Raw genomic sequence first — 19,633 nt, 5'->3', positions numbered from 1 at the left:
GCGCCAGCTTGTGAAAGCCGGCCGCGGGGGCGGGGCTGCGGGGCCGTGGCGCCGCGTTCGGCTGTTGTCTGTGCGGTGGGTGTCCGCGGGAGGAACCGAGGGGTCTGATTGTGATCCAAGTGTCTTCTCCGGCCGAAAAGAGCTGCGTCTGTGGAGGCGGTTAGTGCTGGCGGGGTGGACGCGGGCGCGCGTTCCGCGGTCTCCGGCGGCGGGGGCGCCCCTCACGCCGGTGCGAGCTGCGGCGCCAGTCCCCGGATGGTCTCCGCCAGCCCCGCGCTGACTGGAACGACGGAGCCGCCCTCTGCCCTGGGACCCCATTTCCGCACTTTGGCCCCCGCCACCCTCTCGGGGGATCGCCTCCTAGCAGTCCCAGGTGTCCCAATCTGAAATATTCTTCATAAAGTTACTTTACTGGAATTTTGTACCTTGGAAAGTGTTTCCAGCTTCTGACACACCGTTATCTGCCCTACTTAACCCCCGGAGCTGGTTGCTGTAGGGTGAAGGTGTCCTGATCTGGAACTGGCAAACGTGGTTTACCTCTAACAGGCGCCCTCGCCACACGTGACAAGTTAACTTAATTAAAATTAAGTAATATCAAAAGTGCTGTTCTTGAGTTGCACTTGCCATTTCAAATGCCTGATGGGACCGAGATAAACAGTTTAACTTGAGGCAAATGTACCTACCCTCCTCTGAGTGTATCTCAAAGTCACTTAACAAGGACTGCACCCTGAGAGATGTGTTTTGGTGTTCTCTTTTGCAGACTCATTGACCAAGTGTTGGAGTAATATTGTTGAGAAAAATGCCTATTGGATGCAAAGAGAGGCCAACTTTTTTTGAAATTTTTAAGACGCGATGCAGCCAAGCAGGTATTGGCAGATTTTATAGTAACTGATCAATTACATTGAGCAAATGTTTTCGGAAAAATATGTAAATATGCATGCTTGCTGGAAAGAATCCAATACTTCACATTTTTGTTCACACTATAAACTGTTCTGTATGGAGTCATAAATCCAGTTAAGAAAATGATCACTCACAGTTAACCAAATGATAAGAAACTGGATAGAACCCCCAGTGGATGAAGAGGAGACCAGCCTCTTGATTAGCAGCAGTAGAAAGAATTGTTTTTAAAGCACAGAACTTATAGCAAATCCGAATCATTGGTAATGTAAATTTATAGCAGAAGTTGTCAAACTTTTTGGTCTCAGTACTCCTTACCCTCTTAAAAATGACTGAGAACCTCAGAGCTTTTGTTTATGTAGGTTGCCATGTTAGAAATTAAAACTAAGAACTTTTAAAAATAATAACTCACCTAAAAATAAAAATAAACCCATTACATATTAACCTGAATAATATTTTTATGAAAAACAACTATTTTCAAAAGAAAATGGCATTGTTTTACAATTTTGCGGTTCTCTTTTATAGCTGGCTTAATAGAAGATAGCTGGATTCTCAGACCTGTTTATCTAATCTGTTGCAATATGTTGCTTTGGTAGAAGTCTGAAGACAATCCAGCCTCACACAGTAATGTAGTTGGGAAAAGAAAAAAGTATTTAAATAGTCTTCAGTTAATTCTGGGTATTTTTCTTTGATACTACACCAAAACTTAAGACAAATGGTAGTTTCTTAAAAGTTACAATGTGAAATCTGAAACCATATAATGAACTGTTTGTACTCTTATTACATTAAATTCTATCAGTCTTTCTTGCACTTTGAATACATATTTTATCTATATTGTAACATGCATTGATTATTTGGAAAATGCCTCTGTTCTGAATTACACAGATATTCCATATATTGACACATTGCATTAAACCATATTTAAAAAATCATATTTATTAGTACACTGATGAAAAGTCTTTTAAGATTGGGAGGATGTCAACCTCACAGAGGCTGGTAAAGTTTAACAAAAACCTAATTCTCGTTTGAAAGCTCACAATTTTTCATTGGCAATAAACTCTTATTTTCCCTGCAGTGACAGGCTCACTTCATTCATTTTTGAAAAAAAAGTCTCCTAAACCACCCAAGTCAGAATGCCCTCACTTGTCAGTCATTCTTGCTGGTAAAAATGGCTTTCCATAAAAATAGTGCTAATTCAGCTGACATCTCATCATATGAGTGTTTTTCTAGACAACTATTCTACTTAAATATGCAGAAATCCTTTATGTATACTTTCCATTTTGTCACAGAGAATATTCAAAAAGATGTGCTAAAGGGTTGGGCTTTAATAGAACTAATTTGTACCACTTCATCAAGAACATTTTAAGTTAAACTGGCTTTTTGTTTTTGTTTTTTGTTTTTTTACAAGTGAAAGGTGACAAAGAATACAGTGACTACTAATACAGTTTGTTGACAATGCCTTGACTCATGCAAAGGTGTCGTTAGTTTTCCCACCAGTGGTGCCGATGTCAACATTGTGAAAAAGACAAATGATGCCTTAGTATTATTATGAAAACAGTTTTGACCTTATGGACCTCCTGAAAGGGTCTTGGGGCCTTCCACCCAAATGGTCCACAGACCACATTTTGGTAACCACTACTCTTACGGGTGGGTAGAGCAAAGCAGAAGTTTTGTTATTCCTCTTTAATAGAGAATCTTTTTATTCCATTTTATTCATGAGTCTGCATGTTCCTTATACCTATGGATTTATCACATCCACTTGTGTAGTCTCTATAAACATTTGAATTGTGTCTGTGGAATTCATTCTTAGGATTTTGTTTCTGAATCATGAATATAGGAAAAAGAAAACTCTAGAAGAACTAATACAGCTAAGAGCTATCTCCATGTAGCTTTTGTAAACTTGTTGTACCTTACTACAGATTCATAAGAGAACGGACGAATGATCCTGTTTAATTGATATGCTTTAACAAGAGTCATCCACAGTAAAAAATCTCAAGTATCCTTTTCTTTATCATGATCTTTACTGGCTCAGGGCTTTTCCTGTGTCTCTGATTAAAACCAAGGTGGGGTTTTTATTTTTCTTACAGATTTAGGACCAATAAGCCTTAATTGGTTTGAAGAACTTTCTTCAGAAGTTCCACCCTATAATTCTGAAACTGCAGAAGAATCTGAATATAAAATCAGTTCTGAACCAAACCTATTTAAAACACCACAAAGGAAACCTTATCATCTATTGGCTTCAACTCCAGTAATATCCAAAGAACAAAGAGGTCTAACTCTGCCACTGTACCAGTCTCCTCTTAAAGAATTAGATAAAGACAGGTTAGATTTAGGTAAGTACTGTGATGCAGACTAGTGAAAAATGTGAATTCAGACAAACCTGTGTTCAGAATCCCAGCTCTGTCACTAGCTGTGTCATGTTGGTCACATCAATCTCTCTGGCCTCACTTTCCCCACCTAAAAATGGAGATGATGAAAATAATATCCGATAAGTTTGGATTGAATAAAATAATGTAAGTACTTAATAAATGCTCCTTTTTCTCCCACTTTTGATTAATACATCCTGCCTACTGAAACTTGCTAATTATATCATTCCTATACAAAAAAAACCTAGGACTTGTTTTGATGTTAATTAAACTGTATTTCTGGAGCCAATCATAAAGGACAAATTATTTTTATCAGTTTTCTATAAATGTCCTTTGATTTGGTAGCGGTTCCCCTATGTGTCAGCTATTTCCAATCAATCATGTAATAAGATTATGTATTCAGTCATTGAAATACTTATTACCTGCTTGAGTTAGTAACATCCTCTTCCTTTGGAATATTATCTCTAATAAGGGAAATTAACAGTACACAGATAACAAATAATCTAAGGTTGAATGTGATACATGTCAAAAGAACAGTACAATGAGTTGAGAAGAAAGCATAAATAGTATTGGAGGAATTTGGAAGTGATTCATTTGACTTAAATCCTGAAGGCTAGGTGAGATTCAGAAACTTGAAAATGGGATAGAGTAATAGTGTTCTATGCAGAGGGAAGAACATAAAGAAGAATATGTTAAGAGAATAGCAAATACAGATTGTTTGGAGTGTTGTGTCTGACAGGGACCAATAAACAACCTAAGACTAAAAAGAACAGATTAGAAGGAGGCATTGAGTGCCAGGCTAATGAAATTGAATTTATTTGATAGGTTATTGAGCAGAAAACTCACCTCCAAATTTGATCATGCTTCTTCCTGCTTCAAACCTTTGATTACCTCCCTCCCTTTTGCCCTCATAAAATCCAGATTCCTTAATATGATTGCAAGGTCCTTTATCATCTGGTCTCATTAACTCTTGCCTCATCTTGCCATAACCCCCCTCCCACCATCCTCAATTTACCGTTCATTCATACGGAATTTCTCTTTGAGACCACGGCTCTGGCTAATTGCACAGAACTTCTTCCTTTTTGTCTAGCTGACTTAGATTCATCTTTCAGTGCTCACTTCGGCAGTACATGTGCTAAAATAGATTCATCTTTCAGATCTTCATTTATCTTCTAGTGAAGAGATTTACATAAGCAATTATAGTGTGATAAATGCTGTGAAAGAAGAAATTAATGGTACTGGAAAATACTCGTACAAAGGAGATACGGTTAATAGGCGAAGATTTCCTTGTATGTTATTGGATGCTAAGTGACATACACACTGAGTATTCAGGAAATGTTTATAGAAAAATGAATATTTGTATTGCTTGAGAAAGCCTGTTGACAGCTGTCTTGGGTGATGTATTTTTCAAAATGTGATGCCTGGACCAATCAGAATCTCCTGAAGTGCTGACTGAAAGGGAAGATTGAAGATTGCAGGCCCTGATCTCAAGCTGTTCAATTAGAATCTGGGAATGGAGCCCATGAATGTACATTTTAAAGTAACTGGGTGATTCCTGTGAAAAGGGAAGATGGGCATGGAGGTCAGTGGGACATATGTGCCAAGTGATAGGGGCAAGTGCCTGAATTAGAGTAAAAGTGGACGTGGAAAGTGAAAACTATAGGACCCTGCAATGAACTAGGTATGGATAATTTGAAAGAAAGGATTAAATCACAGGTTTGGAGCCCGACTAAAGTTGAAATATAATGGTGACATTCATAGAAATTGTAAGCACTGGAGGAAATGGTTGGAGAAGGAAAAGATTTGAAAGGATGAGGAAAAAATTAGATTGCGTTTGGCCTGCAATTTGAGACAGTAATGGGATGTTAAGGTGGAGATGTCCTGAGGCTTTGGGAAATATAAGACTGAAAGAAAGAATACAGGCAGGAGAGAGAACTGTAGGAATTAACTAGGTATGTGTCTGGGAGGTGATAATCATCACGTGTGGTGAGAAAATTGATTCTGATGAGGCCTACGGGGTATTCAGCAGAGGAAGTGCCAAGGAGAACCCAGAAAAAGGAATCATCCATTCAACCACTATTCCGTGCTCACTGTGCCTGGCAACTTGCTAGGCATTAAGGATATAAACATGAGTAAGGTGACCTTTGACCTCTCGGACCTCAGTCTTTATGGGAGAAGATACATAAATAAATGTACTGGGATTGTAGGTGCTACAATGGGCATGTACCAAGTGCCACATAGTGGGCATCGTGCGGCAGCAATCTACCTACCGTCTGTCTTAATGCGGTCATGAAAAGCCCCCTCAACCAGTTTATGCCGAGTCCTGAGCCTTGATAGACTGCTAGTGTCAGTGTTTATTCTCTAATTGTAACCTGCTAGAATCGGCCGTCTTTAAGCCGGGGAGGATAGGGATGAATGACTCAGTCAGAGGCTGACTTCAAGGTTAGAGCGCATCAATAATCCTGTTGACTAGTCTCTTGAGACTTTTTGTTTTTAAGTTTACTTTAAATTCAGTATTGAAATGTAAGAGTAAGACTTAAGCTGTTTTTAAAGAGTTATCCCTAGCGTTCCATGAGGAAATGTGCTATTAATATTTCTGCTTCGCAGTAGTCCTTCCTTTTGTGTTCAAATCATGAGTTTATCTTACCATTATTCAGCTTATTTATGAGAGTCTCAAGTTTTGGGGGAAATGATTATTTGGGTATGGAGTTGTTTTTGCCTGGTTCATTTTTTTGCTTTTCATGTTTTACAGTTCGGTTTCTTTTTATTGCTGAGCCAATACTGACACTTTATTATTAACTAAAGTCCTTTGTTTACATTAGGGTTTCTTTGTATGGGGCTATGGATTTTGACAAATATATAATGTTGTGTGTCCACCATTACAGTATCATACAGAACAGATTTACTGAAAATCCCCCATGAGCTCTAATTCACTACCACCACCCCCAAACCCCGGGCAACCACTGATCTTTTTTACTGCCTAAAGTTTCATCTTTTCCAGAATGTCATATACCATGTTGAAATCATACAGTATATGTAGCCTTTTCAAGCTGGCCTCTTTCACTTAACAATGTAAGGTTCCTCCATGTCTTTTGATGGCTTGATAGCTCATTTCTTTTTATCACTGAGTGATGTTCTATTGTTTGGATGGACCAATTTGTTTATATACTCACCAACTGAAGGATGTCTCGTTGCTTCCAAGTTTTAGCAATTGTGAATAAAGGCTGCTATAAACCCCTATGCAGGTTTTTGTGTGGACCTAAGTTTTCAGCTCCTTGGGATAAATATCAAGGAGCATGATTGCTGGATAGTACGTTAGGATTATGTTTAGTTTTGTAACAACCTGCAAACTGTCTTCCAAAGTGTCTGAACCATTAGCATCTCCACCAGCAGTGAGTGAGAGTTCCTGTTGCTCCACGTCCTCGCCAGCATTTGGTGGATTCAGTGTTTTGGAGTTTAGTCATTCTAATAGGTGTATAGTGGTATCTCATGGTTTGGATTATTGTTTAAGTCCTTTTGTTTGTTTTTTCTTTTAGGGATCTTTGTTAAAGTGAACAGGGAAAGGTGAAATTTCAAAAAATAAGGTTAGCTACATTTTAATATCTTTAACTAAAACTCTCATTAGAGAAAGAGGTTGGATATTTTGTTGAATTGAGGTTTTTAAGTTACATGTCCATTTGGCTTGTTACCGATTTTGTCTATTCCCTGTTACTTGAGAAATGAGAATATAACACAGTGTTTTGTGTATGCTGCTACAAATCGTTTTCAGTTTGGTCTTTGCTTTATTTTAGTAACACTTATTACAGCTTATTTCCCCCAAAGCTTCTCTAAGTTAGAGGTCATAGGATCGATTAAAGCAACTATTTTTAAAAGCAGTTTTTAAGAATAATATAAATGCCTCAAGGTTCCAATTTGTAATACATAAAATAGGAATGTTGAAAAACTGTACATTGGAGTTGATAGAGCCACATACAGCTTTAAAAGCCCTGTCTGAGCATTCCACACCCTACCCAGAAAGCAGATGTGGTCAGCGAGAATAGCAGGAGTATGTGTTGCTGCCTACAACCCACTTTTCTACTCACTGCTAATTCATTCAGCCAGTATTGGTGGAGTAACTATAGCATATCAGGTAATTATTGTTGTTGCTGAGGATACAGTGATAAATAAGACGAGATGTCAACCTCAGGGAATTCACAGTCTAGTAGAGAAAACGGGACAACGTGTAATAAAACTGCAGGGAGCACATAGAGGGGCAGTCACTTAATCTCATTGTAGGGACCAGTAAAGTTTTCTGGAGGAGATAGTTTCCAAATGGCAGCCTGAACGAGGATGTTCCAGGTCAAGAGAAATAAAACGAGAGAGAAAGAAACAGTTTGTACACAGGCCTAGAGGGAAAGAGAGCATTCTTGCAGGATATGCAGGTGGTTGGGTACAACTGAAAAGTAAAGTGTGAAAAAATGTCATAGAAATTAAAACAACAGATTGTGAAGGTCTTGATACCGGGGAGTTTTGTTACAGAGTTTGAACTTCATTGTGAGAACAAGATCTTGAAAGGTTTTCAGCAGAAAAGTAATAGGGTCAGATTTGGTACCTTGGTAGGTTTTCAATAAAGGTCTTTTCCTTTACTCTGTTTCTCCATGATACTGTAGTAGTGTGACACTTAATAAAAGGACATATCACATTCGACTTTGTCTTCCACTTGTGCACATTTCAAAAAATTCCCCCTGCTATATTCTGAACTCCTTGAGGTTAAAACTGTATCTTGGTTGCATGACCCATGTGCCTTATGCATATTATTATATATGTTTACTATGGTTGTTATAGTAAGCATATAATAGGGGCAGACGTCCCTTTTGGGGAGGCTCAGCAAACTGAGAGCCAGTTCAGACTGAACTCCTCATCCGTTCTCCTTCCAGTACAGAAGACTTTTTGTTTTAAATACTTCCAGAGAATGAAAATTCACAGTCCAGAGCATACACATCCTCACTGAATTATTGTACTGTTCCAGGAAAGGATAGTACCAATAGTAAGCATAAAAGAAGTTGCACAATGAAGGCTAAAATGGATCAAGCAAATGATGTTACCAGCCCACCTCTAAATTCTTGTCTTAGTGAAAGGTATGATGGAGCTACTATATTAAAATGCTTAAACATTTTCCTTCATATGATAATTTGTTTTATAGAAATGCATCTAATGTTTACACAATATTTTGGCAGAGAGCCTGGTAGAGTAACTTATATTTTTAAAAATCTCCTTTTAGGCTGAGTTCTTTAATACAGTCATTTTTGCATTAGAAACATTTCTTTGTTTTTCTTACAATGTTGAATTCACTGGTTTTTCTGTATATTCTATGAAGTTTTTATGTAACAAAAATATTAATGATAAAAAAATTAATGATGAAAAACAATGCCCTTGTAATTATCAGTTTAAAATAAATTGTGTACTTTGAATCATTGGAGAGAATGTGATGCTATTATAGATTCACTTTATATAATTTTTAAATTCAAAATATACAGTTCCCACCAGCTGAAATTTGTAAGTACTTTATACATTACTTTCAACGGGCGTTATAATTGCAATTAATATGACATATGACTGAGAGTCCTTTTTTAATAAGATTAGTTGTTTTTTTTGCCATTTCTGTTTTCTCTTGAATCATGAGGGATTTGTTTTGTTTTGTTTTGTTTTGTTTTGTTTTGTTTTGTTTTAGCCCTGGTGTTCTGCGATGTATACATGTAACACCACAAAGAGAAAAGTCAGGTATGATTAAAAACAAGGCTTTTATTTTTTAAATGTTACAAATTTTAATAAAAATAAAACTTAGTAATTTTTTCCTTGTTTTACCTCCAGTGGTATGTGGATGTTTATTTCATACACCAAAGCTTCTGACGGTAAATATTCTGCCTACTTTATTGTGTAGTAATTGAGAATTTTACAACAGTGTCATACTTTTCCCTGGGATTTACAGATACGTACCTACAGTCCCACATAGGCATTCAGTAAATGATAAATGAAAAAAATAAGTGAATGAGAAAATATGTTTAATCATCAGTGCCTTTCTATGAAATAAACTATTTTCTTTATTACCAGGGTCAGACACCAAAACATATTTCTGAAAGTCTAGGAGCTGAGGTGGATCCTGATATGTCTTGGTCAAGTTCTTTGGCCACACCACCAACCCTCAGTGCTACTGTGCTTATAGGTAAGACTGTCAATGTGTATTTCATAAGGAGGTAGATGACGGTGATGAATTGCCATCTAAAATGCCTCTCTTGAAAAGAAAACATGAAAATATAATTAGATGGTAATTAGATTAGTCAATACTGTCCTTGATAAGTGTGTTAGTTCAGAGTAGTTTTATTCTATTTTGTGTAGATTAGGATAAATCACAAGTACATTAAGTAGTATTCTATAGGAGTCAAATTATATGCAAACCAGGATTTTTTTTTTTATTATTATTCTAGCTAAAATACATTCCATTTCCTTTAGCTAGAAATTTAACTTTATTCTTCAGTTGCTCAGATGAAATAATACAAATAAAAGCATGTTGAAAAGTAAGAAATGTTTAACATATGACATGCCTTTAGACTATACCATTATCTAAATAAATGCTAAAGTCTAAAAGCTTTAGCTTTTAAGTCATGACCTCACAGCTTTAGTTGATTCTCCAAGTCTTTGTGGACAATATTACATTAAAGTCAGGATCACTAAGTCATAATTTCTTACCACGTTATGATTGGTAGTAAGGAAGTGAATGTACCTTATTCACTATGTTGATTGACCTTTCTAATTACTCTACTTGGGTCAATTCATTTTGTTTCAGATGTATCATGTCATCCAATAGTGTATGTGTCTTTTCATGTCTGACAAAAAGAATACGTAAGTTTTTGCATTAACTTTAGTGTATGATGTATATGATACAGTATTGAATTTTTTTTCCAGTCAGAGATGAAGAAGCACGTGCAGCTGTATGTCCTAATGATACTACTGCTGTAAGTAAATATGATAAATTGATTATGCTGTTGCAGTTGCTTATAATTGTAGGATGCCGTGAAAAATTACTGATCTTGCATTTTTTCACTCCCTAATTTATAATTTATCTAAGCCTTTGAGAAAGTCTCTAAACCTGTTCCCATATGTGATTTACTCTGATTTCCTTTGAAACTCTGCTACCTATCTATGCAATAGTAAGTTGTATATATATATATAAAGAGACCCCATATGAGTAATTTTAAAATATAACTTGCAGATTTTGAAAAGCTATTTTTCTATCAATGATGAACATCTGAAGAAAAATAATTGGTTTATCCCTTCTGGGCTAGACAATGAAAACAAAAATCAAAGAGAAGCTAAAAGTCATGGTAAGTCCTTATGTTTAATTGAACTACTGTTTTTAACTGACATAATTGAAATATTGCTCCTCCTAAAGAGAAAACACATTGCTTCTCCTTTCTTGATGACTGAATACAGTATTGAGGGTACAAACTAACTTAATTTAGATGAAATGTTTAAATGTCATGCGAGATAACACTATTCAAGATGCTGCTGTGACACAAAAACAAAACCCATTACTCGAAACTTACAGATGAAGAATGAGACTTAATAATTAACAAAATGTGAAAGCCTAATTTTCTAATTAGAAAATAAATATGGTTTCAGATATATCAAAAATTACCTAATCGGGTCATGGGAATATTGCATTTTTCTTAGCATGTGTGTATGTCTGTATAAATGTGTAGGATTGCATATCTGGGGTGTGTGTGTGTGTGTGTGTGTGTGTGTAATCAGATTTTACTTTCAGTTGTAGGGCCACAAATTAATCTGGAACATCTGGTTTGATAAATTTTAGATGTTAGATTGTATATATGTGTGTGTGTGTGTGTGTGTGTGTGTGTGTGTGTGTGTGTGTGTGTATATGTATGTATATGTATATGTATATGTATATATATGTATATATATAGTAAGATTGGGTGAGTTTGTGTAGAGTTGGTAAAGAAACATGATTGGAGATTGGAGTATGAATAAAAGGCTTTCGGGACATTGGAGTCAGTCTTTATCAGAGAAACATGGGAAGGGTGGTGTGCCCCCCTCCCCCCAAAAAAACATCTAGCACTGAAGATAACCCTTTAAATGTTAAATTATGTGTAATTTAGTATATACTATTTCTATGAAAAAGGTTGTGAGAATACTATAAATTACATGGTTGTATTACAAAATGTTATTAAATATGCTACTGTTTTAAACTTTAACAGGATTGGAGAATTCATTTGGTAAAGTAAGTGGCTGCAAAGACCATTTTGGAAAGTCAATGCCAAATGTCCTAGAAGATGACATACATGAAAAAGTTGCCGATGTTTCTGGAGATAATTTTTCATTATGTATTTCTCAATATAAAACAAGAAATTTTCAAAAAATAAAAGCTGGCAAGACTAGGAAAAATATTTTTAATGAAACAAAAACCGATGAGTGTGAAGAAGCTAAAAAACAAATAAAAGAAAATAAACATTCATTTGTATCTGAAATGGAACCAAATGACAGTGATCCATTTGATTCAAATATAACAAATCAGAAGCCTTTTGGGAATGGAAGTGACATGATCTCCGAAGAAGTTGTAAACTCTTCAGCCTCTGAATGGTCTCAGCTAATCCTCTCAGGTCTAAATGGAACCCAGATGGAAGAAATACCCCTACTGCATATTTCTTCTTGTGACCAAAATAATTTAGAAAAAGATCTCATAGTCAAAGAGAAAGTACATACCGACTTCATTACTTTAGAAAGTTCTTTGTCACATATTTCAAGTGAACCAAAAACAGAGACGATACTAACTCAGGAAACAGTGGTAAATAAGAGAGATGACGGACAGTGTCTTGGATCTCATGAAGATTCCACTCTTGTGGAAAAGCACGCAGTACCTGAAACTTCCCTGATAGTTTCTCCACTTCAGGATATCAAAAAGTCTATATTCAGGATCAGAGAATCACCTGAAGAGACATCCAGTGCAATTTTCTCAAATAATGTAACTGATCCAAACTTTAAAGAAGAACCTGAAGCCTCTGCAAGTGGGTTGGAAATACATACTGTTTGCTCACAGAAAGAGAGTTCTTTATATGCAAGTTCAGTTGATAATGGAAGCTGGCCAGCCACTATCAAACACACTTCTGTAGCTTTGAAGAATACAAGTTTAATATCCTCTTTGAGAAAGAAAACTAAAAAGTTTATTTATCCTATAAATCATGAAACATCTTATCAAGGACTAAAAATGCAGAAAGACCAAGAATCAAAATTACCTAACTATTCAGCCCAATTTGAATCAGATTCTTTTGAAGCACCACCAACGGTTACAAATGCTGATTCAGGTACCTTTTTTTCTGTGTGTGGGAATAGTACATAGAGTTTTATGGATGGTGACAAGTTCTCTTATTTGAATATGTGAATCTCTTTCTTTAGTCTCTTTTGAAACATACTGCCTGCTTTCCTGCTGTAGTATATTTGGTTTTCTTGTGTAGTTTTTTAAAATCTCTGTATCTTGTACAGTTGACCATTAAACAATGCAGAGATGTTAAGGGCTCCGATCCCTGCGCAGCCAAAAATTCAAGTGTAACTTTTGACTACCCCAAAACTCAGTCATATCTGGATATCTGCTGGGCACTGGTTCCAGGACATCCCCCCACAATATCAAAATCCTTGGACACTCGAGTCCCTCTATATATAAAATGGCGTGGAACAATGCATGTGGTCAGCCCTCTGCATCTGCAGATTCAACAAACCATGGATTGAAAACAGTGTATTCTATCTGTGGTTGGGAATCTGCAGATGCAAAACCCCAGGATGTAGAGGGCCGACTGCGTATTTATTGAAAAGAATACAAATATAAGTGGATTCACTCAACTGAAACCCATGTTGTTCAAGGGTCAACTGTATTCAATATCAAGTGATGTCAACATACCTGACATCACCTTATATTGTTATTGTTTAGTTAGGCCTTTGATTATCAATGTTCAAATGTTCAAAATCATTTCATTCAAACTTGTTGAATCAGTTTGCATGGTATATGTATAATGATCACTCTTAAGACACAGCCTGTGATTTATAAGCATCAAGAGCCTGGCTACATACTTCCTGCTTTAATTTCCCAGTGTTTATTGTATACAAATTGGACATTTCTGTAAATGTGTTATGCTGTTGACTATGTATTTTCTCTAAAGCATGTAAAACAATCGAAAAAAAGAGCTAATTGCTAGCTAAGTTAAATATAAGCTAGTCCTAAATAAAGTAGTGATTTTCATCATTGTTAAATAATTTTCTCAAATATTTAGAGATTGCTTCGAGTTATTACTGTATCTCTGTGTGTCCAGAGTGTGCACAATGAAACTCATTTTTTATTTGAGCAACAGTTCATATCATCAGTAGCTAAATTCTATGTTAAAAGTGATTTTAGCTCCCTGTGAGAAGATTTTAGTGGGTTATAACATCTCAACAACTGATGGGTTTGGTGGAACTGGCATACAGAGGAACTGTTTGAGATTTCGGTTAATTTCCAGAGAAAAATGTTTAATGCTGTACGTATCAGTTAAAACCTAATATATAGTAGTGGTCACTGATGAAAGAAAATGAAATGAGTAATTTTGACTTATTAATAGGAAATTCAGAGGGCTTTTAAAATTAACTGAACAGAGCAGGTTAATTTACCTTTATAATTGAGATTAAGTCATCTTTCAGGCCCTTCATATGTAGAACCTGGTTTTAAAGGTTGATTTTTTTGTGTGTGTGTTTTCAATTTGAAAGACTGAATTAACTAATGGAAATGGTTAGTTTTCTAATTCCTTTCCTTTGCCTTGCTTTTTAACCTTCTATTACATCAATATTAGCAATGAATTTTTTCCAATTTTCTAATATAATTACTTTGAATTTTACTCATGGTAGCTAGCTGCTTTCTGAAACGACATACTAATTTTGATTGAGTCGATACATATTTAAAAAAAATACTAGGTCCTATTCATCTTTAGTTGGAAAATATAATAAATTCAAAATAAAGAATATCTAGAATTATTTCTGTTTTTAAACCTGACATTCACTTCTTCCTTTTCATGTAATTGTTTTAGAAAATAAGAATTTTAACTTGATAGAAAATATTTAGTGACTGTGATTGATGGTACTTTAATTTTATTTTGTCACTTTGTGTCTTTATGCTTAGGTTTATTACATTCTTCTGTCAAAAACAGCTGTTTACAGAATGATTCTGAAGAACCAACTTTGTCTTTAACCAGCTCTTTAAGAACAAATCTGAGACAATATTCCAGTAATGAAAGCAGTTCTTATAATAATAAAGTTATATGTCAGGATCTTGATTATAAAGAAGCAAAAGTTAATAAAGAAAAACTGCAGTCATTTATAACCACAGAAACTGATTATCTCTCATGCTTGCAGGAAAAACATTGTGAAGCTGACCCAAAAAGCCAAAGCGTTTCAGACATAAAAGAAAATGTCTTTCCTGCAATGCCACATTCAGAAGTACAATATAGTAGTGTTCACTTTCCATCCCAGGAAAGCTGTTTCTATAACCATGATAAGGCCAGTATTTTAACTCCCAGCTCCAAGGATCCTCCATCAAATCCAGTTGTGATTTTTAGAGGAAAAGAATCATATACAACATTAGAGAAACTAAAAGATAAGAATTGTGAAGCTGGTTTTGATTTAACCAAAAATATCACCATGGAAAAGAATCAAGAAATACGTGTTTTAAATGAAAATTCTAAAAAAGCTGAGTTGTTGTCACCTGAAAAATACGTAACTGTAGCATCATCTTCTGTTAAGGTACAATTCAACCAAAATACAAGTCTCACAGTAATCCAGAGAGATCAAGAAGAGACAACTTCAGTTCCAAAAATAACTATCAATTCAAACTCTGAAGAACTTTTCCAGGACAATGAGAATGATTTTGTCTTTGAAACAACTACTGAAACAAATATTCTTGTTTTAGAAAATACTAAGGAACTTCATGAGGCTAACCTCAGTTTTGTAAGAGGACCTATTCTAAAGAACTCTACCATCGTAGTAGGTACAGGTATCGATGACAAACAAGCTGTCAGAGTGTCCATTACAGAAGATTTTGATTCATCAACTATAGTCCGTGATCTTACAGAGAAGAACAGAAATAATGTAACACAGCAACTAAAAAGGACTCTAAGTGAAGATTCAAAATCAGACATCTCCTTGGATATAGATAAGAAATCAAATAGAAATAATAATTACATGGACAAATGGGCAGGACTCGCAGATCCCATTTCAAATCACAATTTTGGAAATGGCTTCAGAACAGCTTCTAATAAAGAGATAAAACTCTCTGAACACAACATTAAGAAAGGTAAACTGCTTTTCAAAGATATCGAAGAACATTTTTATACTGATTTAGCTTGTGTTGAAATTGTAAATACATCATCAGAAAATCAAAAGAAACTAAGAAAACCTCATGCACTTAATTCACAGTCAACTAACATTGTATCTGGGTGTGTACAAATTAGTACATTTGTTTCTAGTAGTGAAAATAGTCACACAACTCCTCCAACTGTATCTTTAAAGCAAGATTTTAGTTCAAACCAGAATTTAACACCTAGCCAAAAGGCAGAAATTACAGAACTTTCTACTATATTGGAAGAATCAGGAAGTCAGTTTGAATTTACACAGTTTCAAAAACCAAGCCACGTGATACAGAATAATCAATTTGAAATGCTTGAAAACCAGATTCCTGCCTTGAATACCACTTCTGAGGAATGGAAAGACATTGATCTTCATCTCAGAAATAATGCCCCAACTATCAGTCAGGTAGACAGCAGCAGGAAATTTGAAGGTAAGCAAAAGTTTGTTTGCTCGTTGAAAACCAACTGTAACAAAAGTGCTTCTGGATATTTAACAGATGAAAACGAACTGAAGTTTAGAGGCTTTTATTCTGCTCGTGGCACAAAACTGAATGTTTCTAGTGAAGCACTGCAAAAAGCTATGAAACTGTTCAGGGACATTGAGAATATTAGTGAGGAATATTCTGCAGAAGTAGATCCAAGAAGTTTCTCTTCAAGTAAATGTAATGATTCTGTTCTTTCATTGTTTAACCTAGAAAATTATAACAATGATACAAATTTAAATGAGAACAATAGTAAATGCCAACTAATACAACAAAATAATATTGAAATGACTACTGGCACGATTGTTGAAGAAAATACTGCAGATCACAAGAAAAACACAGAAAATGAAAATGACAAATATGCTGGTGCTGGTACAAATATTTGTAACTTAGGAGACTCTAATGGCAGTGATTCAAATAAAAATGATACTGTTTGTATCCCTAATACTGAAAATGTCTTGCAATGTGTTGATCAGCACAACATACATCTAAAATCATCTAGCCAGTTTATGAAGGAGGGAAACACTCGAGTCAAAGAAAGTGTGTCAGATTTAACATGTTTGGAAGTTGTGAAAGCTGAAGAAACATGTCTTGTTAATACCTCAAATAAACAAGAGTTGACTGCTAATAAGATGGGGCAAAACATAAAAGATTTTGACATTTTTGATATATCTTTTCAGACTGCAAGTGGGAAAAATATCAGCATCTCCAAAGATTCATTAAATAAAGTTGTATATTTCTTTAATCAAAAATGTGCAGAAGAAGAATTGAATAACTTTTCAGATGCCTTGAATTCTGAATTCCTTTCTGGAATAAATGTCAACAAAATAGACATTTCAAGTCATGAGGAAACAGATATGGTTAAAGAGAAAACATTGAAAGAAGGTGACCCAGTTGGTATTGAAAATCAATTACTGACTCTCCAACCAGAACCAGAATGTGAAATCAAAAAGATCAAAGAACCTACCATGTTGGGTTTTCATACAGCTAGTGGGAAAAAGGTGAAAATTGCAAAGGAATCTTTGGACAAAGTGAAAAATATTTTTGATGAAAAAAAGCAATATAATAATAGTAGAGCCACTGATTTTAGCCATCGAGGGGCAAAAATGTTAAAGGACAGAGAGGAATGTGAAGAAGGGCTTGAATTAGCATGTGAGACAGTTGAAATAACAACTGACCCAAAATACAAAGAAATGCAGAATTCTCTAGAGGAGAAAAAACTTGTTTCTAACAAGACTGCCATGCCACCCAAGCTCTCAAGTAATAATTTATGCAGACAAACTGATAATCTCCAAATGTCAAATAGTATCTCTCTTAAAATTAAAGTATGTGAAGCCGTAGAAAAAGAAACAGCAAAATGTCCTACAACTTGTTACGCAAATCAGTCCATTTGTTCAGTTGAAAATTCAGCATTGGCATTTTACACAAGATGTGGGAGAAAAATTTCTGTGAGTCAGGCTTCACTACTTGAAGCAAAAAAATGGCTTAGAGAAGGAGAATTGGATGATCAACCAGAAAAAATAAATGCTGCCAAGGTTGTATGTTTAAAAGAATATCCTGAGGATTATGTAGAAAATCCTTCATGTGGTAATTGCTCAAACACTGTCATAACTGACAATGGAAAAAATCATCTCTCTGAAAAACAAGATTCAAGTTATTTAAGTAGCAGTAGCATGTCTAACAGCTATTCATACTATTCTGATTTTTGTCATTGCAATGAGGTGTATAATAAATCAGAATCTCTCTCAAAAAATAAAGTTGGTAATTCCCGAATTGAGCCAGTAGTGAAGAATGTCAAAGACAGAAAAAACACTGGTTTTTCTGAAGTAATATCCACTATAAGAGAAGCAGATACATACCCGCAAACTGTAAATGACAGTATTTGTGTTCAGAAGTTTGTGACTAACTCTTCCCCGTGCAAAAATGAAAATGCAGCCATGGAAGTGACCGTGTCTGATTCCAGTAATTTTGAGGCAGGGCCACCTGCATTCAGTACAGCAAGTGGTCAAATGGTCAGCGTGTCACACGGAACAAAAGGGAGACAGAGGTTTACAGACAACTGCACTCAGGTTGTTAAGCAAAACACTGAGAGTAAATCAGGCACTGGCCAAACAAAAACTGTGGCAGGTTACCATAAGGCAGTGGATGCGTCGGAGGATATTTTTCCTAACCCCTCGGATAGTGAACATAGTATGTGTTCAAACAAGGTTTTTGCTGACATTCAAAGGGAGCATATTCTACAACACAGCCAAAGTATGTCCGGATCAGGAAAAGTTACTGAAGTATTACCTTGTCAGGTTAATTTGAAAGTTTCTGATGTATGTAAATTTCATACGGGGAAACTTCCCAAGTTGGTCTCTTCTACAAATGCTTGTGGTATTTTTAGCACAGCGAGTGGGAAGTCTATAGAAGTGTCAGATGCTGCATTACAAAAGGCTAGACAGGTATTTTCTAAGCTAGAAGAGAGTGCTGAGTTGCCCTTTTCCACAGTACCCTTTGAACAACAGTCAGAGAAGGTCACAAGAGAAGAAAATACTAAGACACGTACCCCGCAAAATGTACTATCATCTGCTTTCTCTGGATTTAGTACTGCAAGTGGAAAACAGGTTCCAGTTTCTGAAAGTGCCTTAAGCAGAGTTAAGGGGATGTTAGAGGAATTTGATTTCAGCAGAAGTGAATGTGGTCTTCACTGTTCACCTACATCCAGACAAGCTGTGTCAAAAATACTTCCTCTCTCCTGTATTGATAAGAGAGCCCCAGAACACTCCGTAAACTCCCAAATGGAAAAAGCCTACAATAAAGAACTTAAATTATCGAATAACTGTAACAGTGAAATTGGTTCTTCAGATAATACTCACTCTGTTGAAGTATCTCCATGTCTCTCTCAGTTTAAGCGAGACAAACAGCAGTTGGTATCAGGAGGCAAAACACCACTTACTGAGAACAGTCATCTTTTGGGGAAAGAACAAGCTTTACCTAAAAACATAAAAATGGAAATTGGGAAAACTGAAATGTTTCCTATTCTTCCCGTGAGAACAAATATAGAAATTTGTTCTACTTACTCCAAAGACCCAGAAAACTATTTTGAAACAGAAGCAGTAGAGATTGCCAAAGCTTTTATGGAAGATGATGAGCTGACGGATTCTGATCTGCTGAGTCATCCCGAACCTTCTCTCCTTCCGTGCCAAAACAATGAGAGAACAGTTTTGTTAAATTCAAGAACCCAGAAAAGAAGAGGAGAAGCATTTGTCTCAGTTGGTAAGTGTCCGTGTTTTCATTTTGGTTTGCCAATCATGTTTGAAAATAAGTCCTCAGTAATCCTGGCATACTAGCTTATAGTATTGAGGGTATTATACACTCTGTATGTTTTGCCAGATTTTGATGTGTGGGTTGGAGGAATATGACCTCACTCTTGATATCTAAGTCTGTGTACCAAGAAGTTGTGTTTTGAGGTTCTCCATGGATTTTTAGA

At 35.8% G+C, this 19,633-nt stretch overlaps 1 protein-coding gene and 1 long non-coding RNA gene across 3 annotated transcripts in view; one reads left to right on the top strand and one right to left on the bottom strand.

Annotated features, from left to right (window-relative positions):
* Positions 1-17: 17 nt before the first annotated feature.
* The window catches only part of BRCA2 (BRCA2 DNA repair associated), a 55,994-nt gene continuing 36,378 nt past the window's right edge, over positions 18-19,633 (top strand). For both annotated transcript variants that reach the window (XM_088793139.1, XM_088793138.1), the window contains exons 1-11: positions 18-159; positions 761-866; positions 2,985-3,230; positions 8,212-8,380; positions 8,974-9,023; positions 9,114-9,154; positions 9,354-9,465; positions 10,206-10,255; positions 10,513-10,624; positions 11,516-12,619; positions 14,458-19,419. In XM_088793139.1, coding sequence (XP_088649265.1) covers positions 800-866; positions 2,985-3,230; positions 8,212-8,380; positions 8,974-9,023; positions 9,114-9,154; positions 9,354-9,465; positions 10,206-10,255; positions 10,513-10,624; positions 11,516-12,619; positions 14,458-19,419 — 6,913 coding nt within the window. In that variant the 5' untranslated portion in view covers positions 18-159; positions 761-799. The remainder of the gene's footprint in view (positions 160-760; positions 867-2,984; positions 3,231-8,211; positions 8,381-8,973; positions 9,024-9,113; positions 9,155-9,353; positions 9,466-10,205; positions 10,256-10,512; positions 10,625-11,515; positions 12,620-14,457; positions 19,420-19,633) is intronic.
* LOC141571083 (uncharacterized) lies at positions 11,691-19,343 on the bottom strand. Its single transcript, XR_016019327.1, has 3 exons — positions 19,224-19,343; positions 19,020-19,137; positions 11,691-16,370 (listed from the first exon to the last, which is right to left on the bottom strand). It is a non-coding gene; the product is annotated as an uncharacterized LOC141571083 (long non-coding RNA).

Source organism: Rhinolophus sinicus, chromosome 16 (assembly GCF_057876585.1).
Source record: "Rhinolophus sinicus isolate RSI-liver-muscle chromosome 16, RSI-T2T, whole genome shotgun sequence".
Classification (NCBI taxonomy): domain Eukaryota; kingdom Metazoa; phylum Chordata; class Mammalia; order Chiroptera; family Rhinolophidae; genus Rhinolophus; species Rhinolophus sinicus.
The sequence above is the reverse complement of the archived record's forward strand: the minus strand, read 5'-3'. Positions and strand labels throughout refer to the sequence as shown.